The sequence below is a fragment of the Pinus tabuliformis genome, chromosome 5_1 (genome assembly GCF_031772625.1).
Source record: "Pinus tabuliformis cultivar Carrire ecotype Pingquan chromosome 5_1, CPIR1, whole genome shotgun sequence".
Lineage (NCBI taxonomy): Eukaryota > Viridiplantae > Streptophyta > Pinopsida > Pinales > Pinaceae > Pinus > Pinus tabuliformis.
In genome coordinates this window covers 332,709,878-332,730,264 of record NC_142305.1, presented here as the reverse complement: position 1 = coordinate 332,730,264, position 20,387 = coordinate 332,709,878, and the positions used below count along the sequence as shown (strand labels likewise).

At 36.1% G+C, this 20,387-nt stretch overlaps 1 protein-coding gene across 1 annotated transcript; it reads left to right on the top strand.

Annotated features, from left to right (window-relative positions):
• The first annotated feature begins 10,437 nt into the window (after nucleotides 1-10,437).
• On the top strand, nucleotides 10,438-10,884 carry LOC149164739 (uncharacterized). Its single transcript, XM_089429592.1, has one exon. It carries the CDS (start codon nucleotides 10,438-10,440, stop codon nucleotides 10,882-10,884), a length of 447 nt encoding a protein of 148 aa, XP_089285718.1.
• The last annotated feature ends 9,503 nt before the right edge of the window (nucleotides 10,885-20,387 follow it).

The following is a 20,387-nucleotide window of genomic DNA, read 5'->3' as shown; positions in this document are numbered from 1 at the left end:
CAGAACTATAGCCCTTGTCATCTTCATGGTGAAGATCTTTGATGCCTGATCTTGACAAGTCAAAGTATTGACTTTTGATGTATATGTACTATCTCTCTCTCTCTCTGCTATATTGAAGAATATAAGAAGATTTGATCAAGGGTTTCCCCACATTGGGGTATGTCCCTGGATGGTGCCACATCTTGTGTCCTCTTGTGTTGGCTTGTTTTTTTATGTTTATGTTTATGTTCTATCTTCACTTTACTATCATGCTGATGTGATTGCTAATCTAGAATTGATATTGAACCTAAATGGAAAAATTGAAGTAAATTGCTCTAAGCATAGAACATACCTAAAATTAACGCTTACAGAAAGAAGAATCAAGATACTGAGATCTGATAAAGGAGGAGAATATACATCCAAAGAGATTATAGCGTTCTGTAAGGAGTCTGGGATTAAGAGGGCATTGATAGTCCAATACAATCCTAAACAAAATGGAGTCGTAGAAAGAAAGGACGGATCCATTAAAGAAAGTGTAAAAGAAATGTTACACGATCAAGATCTACCTAACTTTCTATGGGGAGAGGCAACAAAGACAACAGTCTACATTCAAAATCAATGTCCTCGCAGATCTCTAGATAACAAGACTCCCGACGAAGTGTTCACTGGGAAAAATCCATCTGTAGATCATCTATGAATATTTGGGTGTCCTATGTATATTCATATACCAAAGGACAAAAGAAAGAAGTTGAATCCTTCCCATATGAAGCGAATATTTGTTGGGTATAGTAACTCATCAAAATCCTATAGAAACTATATGAAAGATGGACATCACATTGAAGTTTGTCATGATGTCATATTTGATGAGAGTATAGCATTCAAGAAATTAAAATAACTTTCCATAGATTCTGATGACGAAGAGCTTTCGATATTTGAGGAGGAAGTTGACAAGGAAGGAGAAGTATCACACCATGAAGAAGAAGGACCAAGTGAACCTGTTCTACCAGTGGTCATTCCAGAAACAAGGAAAAGACCTAATTGGTTGAAATCCACACTACTTGATGCAGAAGGTCATCGGGTAGCACAAGTGTAGTGCCTTGCTCTATTTGATTGACAGTGATATGATATTAACATTTATTTAGCCCTAAGGCCCACACATTATTCTTTGAGGACCTCAGGTTGAGGATCCGGACACATGACTCTATTGTTAGTGGTTGAGATATTAGTGGTTGTGATGTTTATGTATGTTCTCCATCGATATTATGATGAAGATAGCATTAATGGTTATGTATGTTATCTATTAGTATTATGATGGTTGTAGCATTAATGGTTATGCATATTTTATATTGATATTATGATGATTGTAGCATAAATGGTTATGTTTGGTCTCTATTGAATTTATGATGATGATGGCAGTAAAGGATATGTATGCTCTCTATTGATATCATGATGATGATAGCTTTGATGGATAGGTATGTTTTCTATTTATGTTACGATTTTGATAGCTTTGATGGATATGTATGTTTCAATTGATGTTATGATGATGATAGCCATGATGGATGAGGCCCCTATGTTACCTACTTGCATTAGTTCTGGTTCACAATGAACAATTATGCTTATGACTAGGTGATGTTGATGATGTTATTAGGACAATGACTAACACTGAGAAACCTTGTTACTGATGATTATTGAGTATGATAGAAAACCACTAGAGGCACTCGCATATGACGAGTTGACGACACCTGGTTTGATGAAAATTTATATTAGTTTATCTTTGAAATTATAAGTCAATTTTGAAACCTGTTATATATGTTGATCTATATTCTGATGATATGTTAGTGGTTGCAGACACAAATTAGTTTCTTGGCCGAATGACTCACATATGGGTAATGGGGTTGTACAATTGGATGGAACTACATGGGAGGGGTGGGACAGTGTCCCTGATCTCACCCAGTAGCACTCCCGCCATGACTTGGGCTGGAGAGGTTGAAATACCTTCGCCTTGAATACCACGATGTCATGAGGGCAGGTCCCAAAGTTGGGTCACTCGTGAGGATTTTACCTAGGGGAATGCATCAAGGTGGTAAATCTATGTGCTTGTCTCTCTTATAGATGACTTCTCATGCAATACATGGATATATTTCCTCAGAAAGGAATCTAAATTCTTTGACATATTTAACAAATTTAAGGCTCTAGTGGAAAATAAAATAGAGAAGAAGATTAAGGTGTTGAGGACAAATAATGGTGAAGAGTTCTGCAAGAAGGAATACAAAGTGTTATGTAAGAAGTGTCGTATAGCACAGTAGAACACTACTCCATACACTCCTCGGCAAAATGGATTTGTATAAAGGATGAATAGGTAGAGCATACTTAATGGTGTTGGATTAGGATAGGAAGTTTGTGTAGAGGCAATGAAGATTGCATGTTACCTATTTAATAAATTTCCATCATCAGTGTTGTAGGATAAGACTCCACATGAGGTATCGAATGGTAAGAAACCCTCTCTCTCACATCTCAAGGTATTTGGTTGTGATTCATATATACATGTTCCAAAGAAGAATAGAACCAAGTTGGGTATTAAATCCAAAAGTTGCATCTTTATTAGCTATAAAGATGATTTAAAAGGTTACAAGCTTTGGAACCCATAAACAAGAATGTTGTATATAGTCGAGATGTGGTATTTAGAGAAGTGAAGGATGTTAAGAAAGTCCTACCAAGGGGAAATGAACCAGAGAAGATAGAGTTTGATCTAAAGAATGAATAATCAAACTCCATAGAAGAATAGGAATCGGTTTGAGGAGATTGGTTTGGGAAAGAAGACAATCAGAGAGGTATACTCCATCTAATTTTCGTTCGTGTTTTTCTTTATATATTATTGATGATGACCCTAGACTATCAGGGAGGTAATGGATTTGGAGGATGGAAAACCATGGGAAGAGACCATGGTTGAAGAAATGATCACATTAGACAAGAATGATGATTGGGATTTGGTGGAGTTATCGGATGGAAGAAAACCCATTAGTAGCAAATGGGTGTTTAAGAAGAAGATGAATTTAGAAGGAAAAGTGGATAAATATAAAGCTCAGTTAGTAGGAATAGGTTTTTCTAGGTTCCAAAAATTGATTTTGGTGATACTTTTTCACTTGTTTCCAAGTTAGCTTCTATTAATTACTTTTATATTTTGTTTCTTCTTTTGATTTTGAGGTAGAACAGATGGATGTGAAGACAATATTTCTACATGGGGATCTAGAAGTAGATATATACATGAAGCAATTGGAAGGATTTGCAATGAACGGTAAGAAAGAGCTAGTAGGCAGGTTAAAAAAGTCTTTGTATGGGTTAAAGCAATCACCAAGGATTTGGCTTCACAAGGAGAAAAGAATATCACTATGTGTATTTTAAATTAATTGGTGATCATGTTATTTATTTGGTCTTATATGTAGATGATATACTACTAATTGGAAATGATAGAGAAATTATCTAAGATGTGAATACCAATTGTCCTCTAAACTCAACATTAAAGATATTGGTGCTACAAACTTTATTTAAGGCATGGAAATTAAAAGAGATTGGTTAAAGAGGAAACTCTGATTAAATCAAGGGAAATATGTCAAGATAATATTTTAGAGGTTGAATATGCAGGATAGTAAACTGATGAACGTTCCTATTTTTGTAGATGCAAATTTATCTGCAGAACAATATCCCAAGACATAGGAAGAGGAAGAGGAGATGTCATGTGTTCAATATGCAAGTGTAGTGTGAAGTTTGATGTATGAAATGGTTTATACTAGACTAGACATTACACATAAGGTGGGAGTATTGAGATGGTTTATATCAAAACTAGGGAACGAGCATTAGACAATAGTAAAGCATGTTTTCAAGTATCTGCTTGGTTTGTGCTACCTAGGAAGACGTGGGTTGGATAGAGTGTCAAACATACATAGCTTTATTTATATATATTGGGCTAGAGATATAGATTAGACGAGATCTACAAGTAGGTATGTGTTTAACCTATTTGGAGAATAAACCAATTAGATGAGCAAGAGATAGTCTATAGTGGCACTTTCAACTATAGAAGCTTAATACATATTAGCCACTTGTTGGGTGCAGGCTTTGTGCATATTTTGGACACCTTTCCCCCCCATCCTTAACCATTTCACCTCTGAACTTGTGGACTTTATATCATAATTACTATTTTCTCGATTATAGGAATCCATTTTTGTTCTGACATATTATTTTTCCATTTTTGTTAAATATGAATGAGATGATATCTTTTTTATGGCTAACCGAAGCAATTATGGAAAAAATTTCTTGGGCTCTATTTCTTTCAGGTGATGCTCCAAAGTCCACGGTCAAAAGATGAATAATGGTGTGATAATTCACAAAGGGGTTTTGAGTACTTGTTGTTTTAGACCATTGTTGTTACACCCCGAATTGTTGTTACACCTCAAGCATTATTGTTACACCTCGAATTGTTTTTATACCATGGGATGTTGACAACACCTCAATTGTCTATGACCGTGGGTACTATTCCACAGGACAACTATCGTAAATATTGTATTATCTATGGGCGGCTAAGGAGTCAAGGCAGTTGTGATTTTGAGAAATGATGTAACAACAATAGGCCTTGTATTTAGAACATGTTGTAATAATTCCTAATCTCTCTTGATATTGATCAGCATAAGAATCGTGAGATTCTCATGACTAATCTGTTTCTTATTTTGGACATGTAAATCTTATAAAGGGGACTCAGTTCCATGTAAACGGGACGAACAATATTGTTATTTTGCTTTTGTAATTCATAACCATTTTAATACAAAGAATAACATTGTTGATGTTTTTACAGACGTGGTTTTGAGACTTTACTAATTTGCATCTCATTCTTGCGCCCTGCTAGGGAGGAAGAGCCCTCCTCTTTAGCAGGGATTGCAACAACAGCAGTAGCATAGTGGTAAATTAATTATTGTTCCTTTCATTAAGAACATAGTTACCTCAAAACGAGTACTCTAGCCCAAAAACAAAAACAAAAACAAAAACATGAAAAAACAACCCAAAAACGAAAATTGTGTATGCCAAAACAATGTTTTTTTAGGGTAAATTTTCATTATTTTTTTTTTAAATGGAAGTAAAAACCAATTTTTTTGCAAAATGGATAAAAAAAACACCCTCAAAAAGATAGGTGTTGATGCAGGAGCAAAAAAAAAATCAGGTTACAAATTTGACACTTTTTAGCAATGGAATTAAAGATAAAATATAATGGAAAAACTGTAAAATTCCAACAATTCTCGGACATGATGTTAAAGATAAAATATCATGTATCAATTCATAATAATTCCAACAATTTCCATCTATGTTGTTAAAGATAAAATATCTTGACTCTAAAAAACCATGAAATTGTAATTGTTTTCAACCATATCATTAAAAATAAAATAAAATGACTTAGAAAAACATTTAAATCTTGACAATTTTTCAACCATGCAATTAAAGCCAAATATTATGACTACAAAAAAATCTTAAGTTTTCAAAATATTTCACGCATGTCATTATGGAAAAAATTTATGACTAAAAAAACTTTAAAAATGAACACTTGAATAAAAGAGTTTTTATATCAAGAGTAATTTATTTTTTAAATGCTAAATATATAGCGATTTTAAATCTTAACCTAAGACAACTTAGTACGTTGCAACAAAAATTTAAAAATCAACTATCAAATTGACACGCGGTGTAGGTGAACTCGACCCATTGTAATGAAAACTTAAAAACCAACCATGAAATTGACACATTGTGGGGGCAGACTCGATTTGGTATAACGAAAATTTTAAAATCAACTATGAAATTCCACATAATAGGATTGGGTTGTTAGAAGAGCATTGACACGGACCCTCTAAAAAAAATAAAAAAATAAAAATAAAAACCTAAATAATAAAGAAATATATAAAGAAATAAAAATGAAAAATACAAAAGAAAACAAAAATTCAAATATTGAAAAAAAAAAACACAAAAAAATAATACAAAAGAAAAGAAAACAAAAAATTTAATATTGAAAAAAAACCTTAAAAAAAACATAAAAAACATAAAAAAAAAATAAACACAAAATAATACAAAATAAATTGAAAATTCAAATATTAAAAAAAAAATACAAATTCTAAAAATAATAAGAAGTAATAAAACATAAAAAATAAAAATAAAGTATTTAAAAACATGAGAAAAAATCAAATTAAAAAATAATAATAATAATAAACAAACAAAACAAAAAAAAACCTATACAAATATAAAAACAAATCAAAATTAACTCTTAAAAATTAAAGATTAAACAAAAAAATTAAAAAATATATATATTAAAAAAAATGGAAAAGGAAATTTTTTCAAAAATAAACATAATTTAAGAAAAAAAATTAAAATTAACCCAAAAAAAACAAATATTTTTAAGTTAAAAACAAAAAAATTAAACTATATAAAAAAAATTAAAACAAATAAAAAAAAAAAACCATATATATATATATATATATATATATGAAAAAAAAAACCGCCTAGGAATGGCAGGGACGATTCTCTGAATCACACCTGCCACCCTTAGCAGAGTGGGTCGTGGGGGTACGCTACACACAACGGCTTCCCTGTCCACCGCCGCGGCCTACCCCACCCAAGGGTGCAGGACGATTCTAGCAATCGACCTACCACGCCTGGGCAAGGTGCGCAGACCCTTTTTTGTTTTTGTTTTTTTTTTCTTTTTAATTTTATTTTTATAATTGTTTTTTTCTACTTTTTTTATTTTGTTTTTAATTTACATTTTTTTCTTTTTTCTTTTAAATTTTTTTTAATGCATTTTTCTTTTTAACTTAAAAAATTGTTATAAATGTTTTGTTTTTCCTTTTTTGGTATATATATATATATATATATATATATATATATATTACAAGTTAGTTTTGTTATTTTTTACATCTTTATGCGTTTTTTCTTCTTTTTTATATTTGAGTTATTTTTTGTCAAGTTTTTTATTTTATTTTATTTGTATGTTTTATTACCAACATGAAAATCACTAACATTTAAAAAATATCCACAGTAAATACATTAGAAATTTTGAAGTGTAAAAAATAAATCCTCTAAACAAAAAAGTTAGTGTTGCATCAACACTTTTCAAAATCAAGATGCAAATCACTAACATTTTAAAAAAATGTTCATACTTGATACATAAAAAAAATTCGAAATGTAAAAAGTAAGCCCTCTAAAAAAATGTGTTGATGCTGCTTCAACAATATTGGAAATCAGTGACCTAAAAAAAAAAATCATGCTTGATACATAAAAAAATTTCAAAGTGTCAAAAATAAGCCCTCTAAAAAAATGTGTTGATGCTAGTTCAACACTATTCAAAATCAACATGAAAATCACTCACTTTTTTAAAAACAATTGTTCATGCTTGCTACATAAGAAAATTTAAAGTGCCAAAAATATGCTCCAATAAAAGAAACATGTATTCTGAATCACCACTTTTCAAAATCGGGTGATTTTTTCCCGCCTCAAAAAAACAGGGACTAGGTAATTTTCTCATTTGATCGATAACTATGTTTAAATGTGAATTTATTTTTGTCGTCGTGTAATTTGCAGAATGAGTTTATTTATGTTTCCAAATTTCTAATATGTTGTCACACATGATTGATTTGAACATAATATTCAGCGATTTGGATTAGTTAGTGGTGTGGTATGTGGCGCGCCTTTTCCTTGGGAACATGAAGTGTGGTTTCATTTCTATAGAATGTTTTTTATTTCTGCATGAGTGTTACTTTCTGTAATTAAATTCAACGACATTTGTTTTGTCTTTTATTTTTACTCTTGGCTAAAGTATATCGCCATAGACAGTTCATACTCCTTTGAAATAAATAGACCTAACCTGGGTTGATAATTAATGGTTATGATTTAGTCATATTAATAGTGATCAAATCGACTCAAAATTTTGGCATCGTTGTCGAAGAAGGCAGTCGACGATGCAATCAACCGAGTGTGTTTTGCTAACAGAGTGTCTCTAGTGCATAGGTGTTGGGCGGTAAGACGAAAGGTAATAACATTTACATCACTCTAATATACATGGGCGGGCTCACCCCTGTGGTCACTAGGACACTTAGGTTGTGTGAATTTCTTGATTCTTTAGATGTGCTCTTAGCTTTATAGGTGTTGGGCGGTAAGACGAGAGGTAAGAACCTGCACATCGCTCTAATATACTTGAGTGGGCTCACCACTATATAAGCTGAGACACTTAGGGCTTGAATAAATACGCATAGGGTCCATGTGTAAAGTGTAGGAATAATAGAGATCCCAAAATACAACCACTCTAATAAATCACAGGAAAAATGGGTCATAAAAGAAATAAGAAGAGCACAAATTTGGGGAGGAAAACATTTATTCATGAGCTGATCTCAAAAGCAGAAAAAGAACAGTCAAATTCTTAGAGGGACGCAAGGAAAACAGGGCCACAAAAAGTTGTTACTCCCATAATAAGAACAGAAGCATCTAGTTCCTCTATCTTTGGACCGTATCATCCTAAAACTAGTGTAACCACTCCCAAAACTAAGTATCCAAATCAGGAGCAACAATGGAAGGCTAGTGATCAGGACCTTAGGACTGAGGGTCAAGGGGAAACGGTGGGGAACACCAAGAGCCTGAGATGGAAAAGCATTCATTGACTTATCAATATCCCGATTCAAGTAGTGCAGTGAAATAGCCAGCCCCGAAGAATCTTGAGTTATCAATTAACAAATCTTCACCCACAAGACAGTCACCAAAACAGTCTGAAGAAGACCCATCACAGCAAGGATCAGGAGGATCAACAATGGGGGACAACAATGAAAACAACACTAAAACAAATGCCACCATTACCACCTTTGATTTTCCAATAGGGGATATCAGAGGCGAGGCTCCCATGAAAAGCATTCCTTTGTCATCTCTCCCATCTTTTCAAGGGATGACTGTAGAGACCCTGAAACCTTCTTATTTGAATTTGATGTCTTGTGTAGGAGCTATGAATATATTTCGAATGCTCAGAAGCTGAAATTATTCTCTGCTACTCTAAAAGGAGCAGCATTGAGATGGTTCATGGGATTAGGCTTTGCTACCATTCGGACATGGAGTGACATGAAAGGGACATTTCTATCTAAGTATCAGGATTATTGCAGAAACAGGTATTTGAGGGAATAAATATTTAGGATGACACAAAAGGAGGAAGAAATCTTGGAGAACTATGTGGAGCGATTCCATTACAATTTGCAAAGATCTAAACACAGTGACTTAGATCAAGAAATCTTGAAGACCATATTCATAAGGGGAATGAGAGATGACTGCCTTGATACCCTAAATCTACTAGGGAAGGGGGACATATCTCAGGAACCATTTGTCAAGATAGTAAAGCTTTGTTTGAGATGCTCTAAAGGATCGTGGAAGGGGAGAAGCATGGTACGAGATGGCTATGCCCAAATATAGAAATCTGCAAATGGTGGTGTGACCAGGGCGGAAATTGGAAACTTGTTCAAGAATCTTAAAATTGGTTTTCTCAATACCTTGTTTGCTCAGATAACAACAACACAAGTGAAGAAAGCACAGGACAAGGTTGATGTAGCTTTAGCCATGTTCTACCCGATATGCAAAGACAAGCATTCCCGGAAGGAATGTAGGGTAAACAGCATCGGCCTGTGCAACATTTGTGATCTAAAGCATTCCACAGGTCATTGCCCGGAGCTTCCCAGATTGAAAGTCATGCTTAAGGAATCAAGCAAGGAGGTTCAATCTTCCTACTTCATTGGATCCAGGAAACCTTGGCAACCATGACCCCCAGGTATGTCTCAAGACTTCTCTTCTTTCAATCCATGGAATAATACATATAATGTTCAACAATTTCCATGGCAGTACTCTACCCCTCCTCCGGCACAATATCCTTCACCTTGGAATCAGTGGTCTCCCTCATCACCTTTCCAATGCCCTCCATTGCAACCATATCCTTAGACTCAAAATTGGAGAGGAAATTCCCTAGGACCAATTCCTCATGTAATACCAGTACAACAATAATTGCAGCTACCACCTCTTCAAGCACCTATTGCTACACCTTCTATACAACCCCAATTACATGTGAAACCTAACCCTAACCCAAACAATAAGGTAGACCAAAACATTGAACCCTCAACTACCTTTCAGACTTATTGTATCACTCTTGTCGAGTATAACAAAATCCATCTTTGGTCAGGGAAAGTGGTTAACCCAAAACTCTCCCTTGTTATAACCGAAGAAGAATGTGAGTCACCCAAGGGGGGTCCTACAGATTTTGAAGTTGTTTTCACACCTATAACAGCTGATTCGGAAGGGATTGTTGTGCCTGTAACAACCAGTTCGAGTAAAGTTGATACACCTGTAATAGCTGATTTGACTATAACAACTAAAGACCCTCCATATCCTCGAAGGCTAGCAGAAATTGGTATGACTTCACACCTGGAATCAAATTTTCTCAAGGAGTTGAGAAACTTACACATATGGATTCCTCTACTACAGGCTATCAGAGATGTGCCTGTTTATGCAAAAACAGTAAGGGATTTGTGTGTTAAAAAACCTGGAAGGAAGCCTAAGGACCCTGCTACTATTCATGTGATGGGAAAGTTGTCCAAGTTGATGATTGATCAACCCCTTTTAACCAAATACAATGATCCAGGGAATCCTACTGTCACTATTTACATCGATGGCAAGCCCATTACCAATACATTGATTGATTTAGGGGCAACCATTATTGTAATGACGAAAGAAAATTTCATCACCTTAGGGTTACAAGGACTAAGACACACACCTATAGTGTTGGAATTAGCAGATAGGCCTCGTGTCAAACCTGAGGGGATGTTAGAAGATGTAGTGATTACTGTAGATTCTTGGTGATATCCTAATGACTTCCTTATTTTACAAATTAAACCAAACCTGGGGGGCAACCCTTTAATCTTAGGAAGGTTGTGGCTAGCCACTGCAGATGCATTCATAGGATGGAGGTCTGGGTCTATGATGATTTCTATTGGCCAGGCCACCAATAATATTAGCCTTTATCCCCCAGCAAAACCAAATATGGATTAGGGAAATCCCTTGTGGGATGAATTTGAACCCGAGTCAAATCACTCATAGCCACTTCTCACCCTCGAGAAGGCACAATAATTTAAGAATCAATCGGAAGATGATATCATGGGTGCTTTTATTAGTAATTCACTTTCTGTTACTTCCATTGAAGACTCGGGGGAGGAAGATGTTGTAGAAGATTTGAGCCTTGAACAGATGAAGACCACTCCAAGTATTAACAACAATCCTATTGAAATAGAACTAGGAAAATATCTTAATGTCAATCCAAAATTGACTGTTGAGCAGAACATATTATTGTTACAGCTGTTACAGAAATACAAAAAGGTGTTTGCATGGGATTATATAGATATGAAGGGTATCCATCCCATCCTATGCACTCACCGCATCTATTTGAAGGATGGTTGCAATCCAGTGAGACAACCACAGCGACGCATGAACCCTGCATTGAAGGAGGTAGTAAAAGAATAATTGCAGAAACTCTTGAATGCCAACTTCATTTATCCCATTTCTGACAGTCAATGGGTATCTCCACTTGTCATTGTCCCCAAAAAGAATGGAAAGTGGAGGGTCTGTGTGGATTATAGAGAACTTAACAAAGCCACTCAAAAGGACCATTTCCCCTTGCCATTTATAGACCAGGTCCTTGATACCCTATCCGAAAAGAAATTTTTCTCATTCTTAAATGGGTTTAACATGTACAACCAAATAAAGATTGCCCGGAAGACCAAGATAAAACAACCTTTACCTTCCCTTGGGGAACTTTCGCATACATTTTTCTTCCTTTTGGACTCTGTAATGTACCAGCAACTTTCCAAAGGGCGATACTAGGAATTTTCTCAGATCTGTTGAATGATTGTCTAGAAATTTTCATGGATGACTTCACACCCTACAGGGACGCCTTCGAAACAACATTAGTTAATTTGGAAAAATTATTAGAATGATGTGAACAGACTAATGTTTCTTTGAGTACAGATAAATGTCACATGATGATGAATGAAGGGATCGTGCTGGGACATCTTATTTCAGCTGACGAGATTAAAGTGGACCCTGCTAAGATAGAGGTAATCTTGAAAATCCCAATCCCCAAGACACAGAAAGAGGTATGTAGTTTCTTGGGTCATGCAAGGTACTATAGGAGGTTTATAGAAAAAAATTCAAAGATTGCATCTCCTTTATTTTCTTTACTTATGAAAGATGTAGAGTTTGTATGGACAGGAAAATGCGAGCAGGCCTTTGCAAAATTAAAATATTTTGTATCAGTAGCTCTTGTTTTGCGGGGTCCGAACTGGAATTTGTCGTTCCATATAGCTACGGACGCATCTGATACTGTTGTGGGAGTTGTTTTGGGCCAGCTGGAGGACAAGAAACCATATGCCATTTATTATATAAGCAAAAACTTGACTCCAACTGAACTCAATTACACAGTGACCAAGAAGGAATTCCTTGAAGTAGTGCTTTCCATCAATAAATTTGGCACTACATCACAGGATATCAAGTTCTTGTACACAATGACCACTCTACCATTCGTTTTTTTATGAAAAAACGGTTCACTAATGGTAGGATTACAAGGTGGTTATTGTTGTTATAGGAATTTGATATAACTATCCTAGATAAACCTAGGAAAGATAATGTGGTGGTTGATTTTCTTTCTAGGTTGAATGTTGGTAGTGAAAGCATGCCTATTGAAGATTCTTTTCCGGATGAATATCTTTTTGCTATTTCAGTTCACTCACCGTGGTATGCAGACATAGCTAATTATCTTGCTGCAGGAAAAATCCCCCAACACCTATCCTACAAGTAAAATAAAAGGATTTTTCAGCAAAGCACTAGATACTCATGGATTGAAGGAAATCTCTATCGCACTAGGTCAGACCATCAAATCAGACGATGTGTAAGGGAGGATGAAATTTTTTATATCCTTCGAGCTTGTCATGAGGAACCTTGCAAAGGACACTTTGTAGATAAGAGAACAAGATACAAGGTGCTCTCAACAGGATACTATTGGCCCACAATATTCCAAGATGCTAAGAAATTCATGAAGGGATGTGACAGCTGCCAGAGAATGGGTCAACCACTCCAATCAGACGAGATGTCATTGCAACCTCAAATAGTTTTAGAACCATTTGAGAAATGGGCCCTAGATTTTGTAGGACCAATTAACCCGTCATCTCAGCAGAAATCCTACATTCTGGTCTGCACAGACTATGTCACAAAATGGGTTGAGGCGAAAGCATTAACCAGAGCTACAAAGCAAGTTGTTTCAGACTTCTTGTTTGAAGATATTTTTGTCCACTTTGGAGTACCCAGAGAAATAGTGATAGATGGAGGACCCCAGTTTACATCTCATTTGATTCAGAACCTGGTTGAAAAATACAAAATCTGTCATAGAATCACTTCGCCTTATCATCCGCAAGCAAATGGCCAAGTGGAAAGCACCAACAAGGTTATTGAGGGCATTCTTACCAAGATTGTAGCTAGCCATCGAAGAAATTGGGCTGATAAACTTCCAGAAGCGTTGTGGGCATACCGGACTACATGGAGGAATACTACAGGGTTCTCACCATACGAATTAGTGTATGGTAAAAATCCTTTATTTCCTATAGAATTTGAAATTAAGACATTAATAAAAACGCTACAAGTGAATTTGGATCTGGCAACAGCAAAAAAACAACGATTGAATCAGCTTAATGAACTAGATGAGAAACGGTTAGTTGTCATTCAACAAACAGACATTGTCCAGCAACAAAGAGCTAAGTGGCATGACAAGTTCATTAAAAAGAAGAGATTTCAAAAAGGAGATTGGGCTCTATTATATTATTCAAGATTTAAGGATGTTAAAGGGAAGCTTTGCACCAGGTGGCTAGGTCCTTATTAAGTTGACACAGTATTCGACAATGGGACTGTAAATTTAGTAACCATTGACAGTGCTAGGACACCATTGTTTACTAATGGGCACTGTCTTCGGCTATATCACAAACCTGCTTCAAAGGAATCATTCATCAACATTGTCACGGATTCTAACCTTCAGATTACGAAGGTAAGGGATAATTCCCCTATGTTGCCAATTTCTTAATTCTCTAATAAGTGTAACAGCCGAAAACTAGCTTTTGTTGGTAGTTGTTACACCCAACAATAAATATTAAAAAAAGAGCAATAAAAACATATAAATAAAATCTCACTATGAAAGCCTCTTTTGGGGCACAGAAAGACCAATTGTGACAGCTGAAAACCACTATGTGGCAATTGTTGCACATTTCTTTTCCTTTGTAACAGCATTATGTAACTCATGCATATTATATTTTTATGTTGTTACAAGTTCTATTAGAATATGTTTGTAAATTCTTTTTGTAAGTATTTTAAAGAATCATGTAAATAAAAAACAGTTGTAGAAATAGCGTGGAAATTAGGTCTATTGTTACATGTGTAATAGTTGTCAACCTGTAAGTAGTCACATCAGCGAAATCATCAGTCGCAATATAGAAAAGAGAGAGTATTCATCAACTCTATGCCGTGGGAGCAATTCATACAACTGGCACATCATCGTTGGAATTAATTATATCACTGATCCTTATCACCAATCATTTCTTTTCACATCACGTCAAGTACGTCATACAAAGGTATATCACTTATGCCCTCTGTTTAACAATCATGGCAATTAATATGGTATCTCTTTAGACGGTCGAGGACAGACATCACATTAAACTCGGGGGAGAGGACGAGTCATTTCATAATCTATGATCTCGAATTTAAAGTCAGTAATCATTATTAAAACTTTGTCATCATTATCCCTTTATTTTGATCATGCCAAGAATTAAAACACATTTAACGCCAGATCTCCATGATCCATACCAATAATGAAACCATACCGTGTGCAGTATGATCCTCCCTAACCCGAAATCCTTGTTTTATTGCCTATTTCACTGCCCTAACATCAACCTCAGCGAAGCATTACACCTTCATTCCAAAATTATCAGAGCAAGAGCAAAATACAGAGTGTTGGGATAGAGATGGGAGGAGCAGCAGTCCGACAAGAGCCCAATTCAACTAAAGCATTAGGAGAATTGCCCTAAGGCATGCCAGATCTTTAAGGAAGCGGGTTGGTTCAAATTTTTTGAATGGCTCAAGGGACCAAAGGAGTTTATGGCCATGGAATTCACTCAGAACCTGCATAGAAACCAGACGGAAGTTCATGGGTTAAAGCTAAAAGTGTTAGAAGAAGTGATTGCCCATGTGACATCACTACAGACTATGGGGAAACGGTGTTTCTGTAGGAAAAGCAATGACTCCTCTCTTAATGTAGAATTCCTTCAAGGAGAGGAACAATTGAAGAAGAAGGGTAAGGGAATTGACAGATTGTCACTCCCTTAGCCATGGGGAGATGTTGCCCTATACATTATCAAGTACATTACCTACGAAGGAAGGGAAACAATCGTGTTTAACTACCATTTTGCATTGTTAAACCACCTGCGGCACAGGCAGCTAATTAACCTTCCATATTTCTTGTTAGAAAACATCATGCACGTGTTTGTGGCTATAAAAACTGCTGAACACCTAGAAACTTGTGTCACCAATCACGGTCTTATTAAATTGATTTTACTAGACACATTGGAACAAGAAGGCAGAAGCTGAGAAGAATTCATGAGACAAAGACAAGGACCTCCTGCAAGAGGCGAACTGAAATCCCTGACGCCCCAAAGGAAGCAAGGGAGACTGGAGAACGAGGCCAATCTTCGGAGGGTAGGATCGAGAAAAGATCATTGAAGAAGCCGATAGGCGGCAGGATACCAAAGAAAAGGGTAAAAGTTAGTTCACGACTGGAACCTTCACCTTCATCCAGCAAAGAACCGAGCAAGGACATGGGGAAGTAGAAAGAAGGGGAACAACCCCATTCGGAAGAAGACCCTCTGCCAGGTAAGGACGAGACTTATTTTTTGTTGCTTAAAATCAAAAATTTAGAAGAAGAAAATGAAAAATTAAGGCAGCAATTAGAAGGAAGTGGAGCAAAAGCAAGGGTCCCAGGCTTGGATACCCTGGCAAAAGCAGTGGACAAAATGAGGGCGGATTCTGCACAAGGTCCTGTGTGTGCGGCATGCACCATAAACCTAGCAAAAACCAGATACAAAGTCTGTGTTGTGAGCACCATCTCGATGGAAACTCAGACCGAACCCTGGGAAGTTGTTACACAAGAACCTGTTGATGACGTTGCTGATACACAAGAACCAGTAGCTGAAATGGAGCATCCCATGGGTAGCGACCCGGGAGCTGATACACAAGAACCTACTGACAACACTATTGCTACACAAGAATCAACCATAGAGGCAGAAGCTACCCATGGAAGAAAAGAATAGGTTGCTACATAAGAACCCGTTAATGACGATGTTGTTACACAAGAACTAGCAGCCGAAACAGAGCAGCTCAATCCTCAGGATGTTGTTACCCCCCCAAGTGATATTGCATGTGAAGAAACACAAAATCCTTAATCATGATGGTGTTCGCAGAAAATTTTATTGATATCAGAGTTACAAAAGTGGAAATAGCATGAACTCTTGTTGCGGGAAGGAGTGGTCTCGTTGGCAACACGCTAGAAAGTAGTAAACTTGCTCAAGGAGAAATGGGCTAAGAAGGAATTGGCAGAAAATGGGAATGATGGGAAAAAGAGGTAGCTATGAAGAAGAAAGAAGAGCAGTTGCAGTAGCAGGTTCAGGATTTAACGAATGATAAACACAAGCTGCATGAACACGCCCTAAATCTGTTAGGGTGTAGAAGACCCTCTCTGTACTACCCAGTTTTTCTGTGGGAATGCTTTTTCCTATTTCACTTGAAGGTTGTCTATGGAAATATATTGTATTTGGGTAATTCTACCTGAACCTTTTTGGAATTTTTCGTGCCTGTGATTTCCATGATCAAAGCTTGCTTTGCGAGCTTTTCCTCCATAATATAATTTGTGAGCATGTTAGTACGCACATGGTTGCGTGTGTTCTTTCTTACATGGGCAATCTGCAATTGCGCGCGTTTATTTCTTTTATGAAAAATTAGATAGAATGGCACATGGCCATGAAGTCAGCGAACGTGAATGAAGAGAAGGCAACATTAATGATCTGGGATGAACCAGGTATGGCCGCAGAATTAAGACGACTTTTTAGGAAATTTTTTAGTGTTCCGGATGTCAAGGAACAGGCAGCCATCTACAAGCGAAGAATTGTGAAGCTCTGCCTCAACCTTTTTGTGCATATGAAGAGTCATGCACTAACAGGGTGCCATAAACGCACAGAGGTTAGTAGTGCAGGACTACAGGAGAGCGACCCGTTTGGTTTTCAAAATTTTGTGGTTGTTGTTGTACGGGTCCCAGAGTATGCCCAGATTGTGGATCGATTGGGCACCTTTTGGATAGGACTCAGGTTTAAGTATCCTTTGATTTGGCTTCTAGTGGAAGAGTACCAGCCTCAGTATCAACTATGTGATTATGAGGAGGAATCTTGGCCACATCAGCTGATGGCCACTCAAGGCTACAGGTCTGCTGAGGAGGACACTGCTAACACCTATAATCTAACAAAACTGCATATGAAGTATAGCAGCAGGCTCTAAAGTATTTTTACATGAGGACATGCAATTGCTTCAGCTTGGGGGAGATGTTGGGTGCAAGTTTTGTGCATATTTTGGACACCTTTTTCCCCCCATCCTTGACCATTTCACCTTTGAACTTGTGGACTTTATATCATAATTACCTTTTTCCTGGTTATAAGAATCCATTTTTGTTCTGACATATTATTTTGCCATTTTTGTTAAATATGAATGAGGTAATATCTTTTTGATGGCTAACTGAGGCAATTATGGAAAAACATTCTCTGGTTCTATTTCTTTCATGTGATGCTCCAAAGTCCACAGCCAAAGGATGAACAATGGTGTGATAATTCACAAAGGGGTTTTGAGTACTTATTGTTTCAGACCATTGTTGTTACACCCCGAATTGTTATTACACCTCAAGTATTGTTGTTACACCTCGAATTATTGTTACACCATGGGATGTTGACTACACCGCAATTGTCTAGGACCATGGGTACTATTCCACAGGACAGTTGTCATAAAGATTGTATTATCTATGGGTGGCTAAGGAGTCAAGGCAGTTGTGATTTTGAGAAATGATGTAACAACAATAGGCCTTGTATTTAGAACCTGTTGTAACGATTTCTATTCTCTCTCGATATTGATCAACATGAGAATTGTGAGATTCTCATGACTGATTTGTTTCTTATTTTGGACATGTAAATCTTATAAAGTGGACTTAGTGGTATGTAAATGTGATGGAGAGTGTCGTTATTTTTCTTCTGTAATTCATAACCATTTTAATACAAAGAATAGCATTGTTGATGTTTCTACAAATGTGGTGTTGAGACTTTACTAATATGCATCTCATCCCTGCACCCTGCTAGGGATGAAGAGCCCTCCTCTTTAACAAGGATTGTGGCAGTAGCAATAGCATAGTGGTAGATTAATTATTGTTCCTTTCAGTAAGTGTGAAGTTATTTCTGTCGCCGTGTAATTTGCAGAATGGGTTTATTTTTGTTTCCAGATTTCTTATATGCTGTCACACAGGATTGATTTGAACATAATATTCATCCAATCGACTTAGTTAGTGGTGTGGTGTTTTGCGCGTCTCTTCCTTAGTAACATGCAGTGTGGTTTCATTTCTGTAGAATGTTTTTTATTTCCGCATGAGTGTTACTTTCTACAATTAAATTTAGCAACATTTGTTCTATCTTTTATTTTTATTATTGGTTGAAGTGTATCGGCACAGACAGTGCATACTCCTTTGAAATAAATAGACCTACCCTGGGTTGACAATTAATGGTTGAGATTCAATCATATTAACGGTGATTAAATCGAATCAACACCACTCATGCAACCAAGGAAGCAGTTTGGTTACAAATATTGTGTTCAGGTATGGGGTTGGTACAATAGCCTATAAGTATAGATTGTGACATCCAAAGTGCAACTTTCTTAACAAATAACCTTGCTTATCATTTGAAGACAAAGCATATTTAGCATTATCATTATCTTTTATGGTTCATGGACCATGCATAGGGTTTGCAACCATAATGCATGCCCTATAAATTGAATATGTATCCTATAAGTATAATATGTATTCCTTACATGATTTTGCAAACTAGGGATTTATATTAGGGCCCTAATCATGGTGTGAAGACATCAATAAGCCTCTTAGACAAAACCATATAACATTTCCATAATAATTGAATATAATATAATGATTAATGGATTAAATTAGGCTTAAGACAAGAGGAATATACAATTAGAAGCTAATGTCTTAATCCTTTAATTTATTTATGTATTGTATAGGGAGAAGATGAACATTCATACTAAGGGGTGATGTAGGAGCATCTTAACATTATAAAATGTGTATATGTCTAATTTTCTTAAGTCCAAGGAGTTCTATAAATTTTAGAGTATGTAAAATTTCAAAGAAACAAAAACAAAAAATAAAATTTAAGAAATAAAATAAAATAAAACTAATTAATTAAATTAAATAAAATAAAATTAAAATTAAAAAAATATATATATATATATATATATATATATATATATATATATATATATATATATATATATATATATAATTCAAGCTAGCATGCCAAGTTGATTTGGGAGACACACTATAGTTGGGTTGTAGGACATCGGGACAGTAGATTCTTGATTGCATACTAGTTGAGCCTCTAGTCGTTGTTGAACACCAAGCTCACCAAATCGACAGTATTCCACCCCCATACTGATGGCCAAAAATAGGTCGTCAACGGGATGATAGTGCACATACTACGCATGTACAACTCCAAGCATCCATGAACATGGGATGAAAGTCTTCCCCATGTGCAACACAGTTATAATAGAGCTCTCCATAGCTCGACTAGCCACAGACCCTTTCAAGTGGGCTTGGGATTTCAACCATCGTGCCCAATTGATGTTTCCATGCTTGTTGCGACTACACAAGCAGAATTTGCACATGTACAATCTAAAGCTGATAAAGCCACCAAGTTTATGGCATACATCCAACACATTCGCCAGGAAGTTCATGATATCCTGTATAAAGCCAATGCCAACCATAAACAACATCATGATCAACATCAGGTAAGACATAAGTTTCAAGTGGGTGACAAGGTGTTGTTGCATTTATAGAAGGAATGCCTTACCAAATCCCATCGAAAGTTTTGACTACTTCGATACAGGCCTTAGACCATCATTAACGCCCTAGGTAACAATGCTTTCGAGCAAAGTATCCCTCCATTCCTTGGCATGCACCCTAT